General features: G+C 32.5%; 1 protein-coding gene across 5 annotated transcripts in view; it reads right to left on the bottom strand.

Moving 5' to 3' along the window:
- The window catches only part of PEX5L (peroxisomal biogenesis factor 5 like), a 213,635-nt gene that overhangs the window by 90,299 nt on the left and 118,579 nt on the right, over window positions 1–4,757 (bottom strand). For 3 of the 5 annotated variants that reach the window (XM_019626098.1, XM_019626096.1, XM_019626099.1), the window contains one exon: window positions 1,543–1,647. The exons of 1 other annotated variant lie outside the window; for it this stretch is intronic. In XM_019626098.1, the coding sequence (XP_019481643.1) occupies window positions 1,543–1,647 (105 nt within the window). Of the gene's footprint in view, window positions 1–1,542; window positions 1,648–3,982; window positions 4,049–4,757 lie in introns of all 5 variants that reach the window. One more of the 5 variants, XM_019626097.1, reaches the window with a different exon arrangement.

Genomic DNA, 4,757 nt, shown 5'->3' with positions numbered 1-4,757 from the left:
ACTGGGAAGCACATAGCAAGGCATGGTTTTGGGGAAAAAGAATTTTGGAGACTAGAGCCTGTTCTAAATTGTAATGCCCTGAAATGATAGGTTGTAGCACAACTATGCCAATCGCAAACCTGGATAGGTCTTAACTGCTGATGTATGGGGCTCTGTCCTTAGCCAAGAATTTTAAGGAGCTCTCACTTCCCTCAGCATTCACCCAGAAACTACAGATTGAATATTTGGACATGGATTCTATCAAGGGCAACAGATCAGTGTAAAACTGTGTATGTAAAAAATGGAGACCTTGGTAAATCTCAAGCAAATTTCTTTCCAACTACTGCTATGTGTCATTGGGAAGAAGCATCTCTTCTTTATGGATAAAAAAAACTCACGACATGAAATTTATCCCAAAGTCCTGGGAATCCTTAGTAACTCTTTTTTTTTAATATTCAATTTTGATGTTATATGCTGTTATAATTTTCATTACTTACAACATAGTGTTTAGAATAAAATAAAACCACACATGTTGGCAGCAGCTGGGGATGTGATCTGATGATATTCTAAAAATAAGTTGCCGTAATTAGCTTTTGATATAAATGCCTTTCATGAAGACTGTAAATGGACATTTTTCTAATTCTAGACATTTTCATATAATTGGAACTGAATCGCTGCATTTACTATTGCATTATGGAAACAAAGAAATGTTTAAGATAACAATCTATCTAAATTATAAGATAAATGAAAGTAAAAATAGTTTTCATTTAAGAATTTAAAGCTGATAGTTCCACAGAGTGGTGATGAGTATATTATACATATTTATGTGGATTTTACAGGGTGTTTCAAAAGTCCCTGAGGACACACAGGATTCACAGTCTCAGCATGTCTTTGCATATGAATGCAAACTTTTTTCTACACTTGTTATAATAAATGCTGAAAATGGCCCTCCTGTGCTTATAATATAGATGATATTTTTGTGGTCAAGGTCACGAGGTATGAGAGGGGTCACAGATGCCATTTTCTGCAGGGGGACTCAGAGACTTCTGGCTCATTCCTGTAAATGAGCTATCCACATAAATATGCGTAGACATATATGTAGTATGCATAGTCACAACATAAATATATTTAACATTTAAGAAAATTTAGATATCCTACTGGTAAACTGACATATGTATATGATATAACTTGTATTTATTCATAGGAATTTGATTTTTTCGGTTGTTGTTCTTCAAATGTATCATTAACTTGTTCTTTCTTTCCCAAAGTTGTTAACAAGACTCCTTTATAAACAAGCAATATGTTTTACTTGTATGTATATTTTCTTTTTTAACTAAAGTTAAGTAATGAGAATTAATATCCACAAATAACTAAACGATGGAATTTTCTTTTTTTTTAGCAATTTTGGTTTTTCAGTTTATATTATATAATTCTTTTTCATTGAAACTGTGTTTTTAAAAAAATTGATTCAAGTTAATGTTTTTTTTTTTCTAGTTATAAATCACAATGTCTGATATATTAACATATGTCAGCTTCCTACAGGAACCCTATGGGTCTGCCCACCTGTGATGTCATAGTAAGGAGGGGCTTTTCTTCAGCAGACTCCTCCCTCGGTATCTCCTTCATCACCATGGCAACAGCCTTATCTGCCGCCCTAGAGCCTTTTCCCTATAACAGTGAAATCAACAATGACTTGTATCAGGAGAAATCTTTAACTTATGATTTATTACAAGATATTCTAATGTTTAAAGAGCAATCCAACATAAATGAAGAGGTAGGCTGCTGCAAGTGAATCTTGAGGCTTTTGGCTGAGGAGAAAACACACAAAATCTGTAAAAAGATTATTTGTGAACTTTTAGTTAGCTACTTTGTCACCTTTACAGCTGACGTATTATATTTAATTTTAACATAGTATTTTATATGTATAATATATTTTAAGGCAATTTACATGACATGAACATAATTTTTGTAGTATCGATTTAAAAACATGGATTGCCTGTTACGTTCATTTATAAATTATCCCTGTATAATCCCTAAAAGTTTTGAATAATGGTGAGGAGTCTCGGACAGGGATTAGGATCAGGGTCTGACTGCCACAGAGGGCTTGGTGGGTGGTCTCTGGAGTCTGTCATTTTTGAGGGGACTGGGCATAAAAAGAATAAAAGTATCATAAAACCTCTAAAAATTTTTCAGTGGCTTAACATCATAGGAATTCACCCAACTTATTTATTTTGTGGAGATGGTATGAAAAAACTTGTAACTCTCAGTGCTTTTGAGACCAAAGAATTTCAATAGAATTTTAGAATATCTTTTAATTGGAAAATCCCGTAAATCCAGATGTAAATAAAGGATGATTAATAACTGAGGCACCGATAGATATAGATATAAATATAGATATATATATCTATATCTCCCTACATTTTTCATGTCATACAAGCAGAATTGTGGGCTATAAAGGGCATTCTGGTTTCTATATTTTTGGTTGAACAGATTATTAAGTTTTTGAGAGTAGATATGGCATAATGGAAAAAATAAAACAAAATATCACCTTCCCAACCCAATTAGAAACATCTTATACTATGTAAAAATTAAATAATCTTTAAACACTTTAAAAACAAAAAAATCTTCCGTTTTCTTAGATCTCTGAGCAGAGGCTCCCTGGAGAAAATATTTTTATACTAAGAGCACATATGAATACCTGTGTTGTAAATCTACTTAAAATACAAATGTAGCATACAGAAATATCATAGGCAAAGAAACAAAAATGGACATATGGGGGTCTGTTGTCTGAAAGGAAATTAAGAGCTAGGGTGAATATTAACTCCAGAGGTTAACAAACCTTGATAGTTTCTATGCAACTAAAAAGGATAGAACTATATTATTATCATGGGCTTGCACAGGGCTTTAAGTATTTAGAAGGTAGGTTTACTCTAGGAACAAAAACATTATGCATTTTCTCAGGCATTGCCTTTCTAAAATGTAATGAGTGGCAACTTTTATTTATGAGAGCAAAGAAAAACTTTCTGTGTAGTAACTAGGTTTTAAAAATGTGTGAATCTCTTTATAATGCTGCAAATTTCTTTGGTTTGTTTTGACTTAAGAACTAGCATTATTGAATGATAATGTGTTCTTTCCATGATGGAATATCAACTAGTAGAGATTTTATTCATCAGATATAACAGTTGTAATTATCATATATGTTCTGAAAAGTTTAGATGGCCACAATCCTTAGAATAACTGACTTCTGGAAGAATAAAGGGAAACAATGATTTATTGCATTAAAAAATTGTTGTGCGTAATGATCCCAGGTTTTTTCTTTAATGATGCAATGTGAACTTCATAAAATAGAGATTCATACAATTCTGAATTCTGGGAAAAGATTTATTATGGCACTGTTAAGCTATTTTATGTTTTTTCAAAATATAAAGATTATTTGGATGAAACATTATATACTATAAGCTTAGTATACTTTTATAAGCTACCCTCATTTGCAGACTAAATATAGTTTAACAAATATTTTTGCAGTTTATTTTTTTCAAAAGAGCAGAATCATTTGTGAAGAACTCTTTCCATGCTCCAAGAAGTTCTAATAGTATAGCAATAAACGAAGTGGCATGCTTACATTTAAATTCCTAATATACTTAATAGAACAAATCTAATGTTACAAGGTATAATTTTTTAAAAAAAATAATAATTCAGACTCTTTTCTTGAGCTAAGAAAAAAATGTCAATTGATAAGCATCTCAAAAATTTTCAGGTCAATATTTCAATATACTATTTATTTGAAATGCTACCAATCCATAAACTACATATAGATATTTTTCACATGTGCAACTATAATAGCTAGAATTAGCAACGGGACATGCCATTTCACTAAAACAAAAACAAAACAAAACAAAAATTAGTCCTTTCATGCTGAACTCTAGAAACAAAGCAGTGGTCAGCTAGAAAGGATATATAATTAACACATGCGGTGCTTTTTATTTCTTGCAGAAAAACCCACCAAAGCCAGAGTCAGGTCACTTTTTTGAAGACAGTGCCACTTTTTCTTCAAGGTTACACCTACTACCTGAAAAGAGTCATGATACCCATGTTAGTGCCTGCTAGCAAATTTTTTTCTTTATAGCTTTTTGGCTTTTGAGTTATTACCCCACGAACCTCACTGTTTCACAAGTGTGGTGCAGTCCGAGAATGGAAAAGGAAGGTCTGTCACAGCGACATCTCCAGGGTTCCAGAGAATGTCTAACACCACTGCCAAATCAAGGGAATACACTCATATATCACAACAAGATGACCCCCAGATCATACTGTCACTTCCACCTGGTAGCTTAAAATCAAGCTGGGTTATTTTCTGACTTGTCCATTTATCTTGTGCTATAACATTTCTAAAATTCAGAACCCGGCTGATAATTGATTTGGTAATTCATAAAACAGTACAACTTTGCTTATCAGCCGCTCTACAGGGCTGACAGTGATACAACCGTGCAGGTTTTTTTTTACCTTTTTTTGAAGTCAGGGGCTTAAAACATTGTCAAGAACTATATGTGTATGATTATCCAGACTTCAAGCTTAATTTCTAAATATAACCACACCAAAGGATAAATATTAATCTATTATTTGAAATAACGTGAAGACAGTAAAAATAAAATATTGACTGAATACACACTCAAGCATGTAAGTGGATTTAGATTACATTATGCTTTTATGTCATTCTTAGCAATGACAGGAAAGAATAGCGGGATTTCACAAATTGATTATCACATCGTGACACCCTCCAG

Source organism: Hipposideros armiger, unplaced genomic scaffold (assembly GCF_001890085.2).
Source record: "Hipposideros armiger isolate ML-2016 unplaced genomic scaffold, ASM189008v1 scaffold_656, whole genome shotgun sequence".
NCBI lineage: Eukaryota > Metazoa > Chordata > Mammalia > Chiroptera > Hipposideridae > Hipposideros > Hipposideros armiger.
The sequence above is the reverse complement of the archived record's forward strand: the minus strand, read 5'-3'. Positions and strand labels throughout refer to the sequence as shown.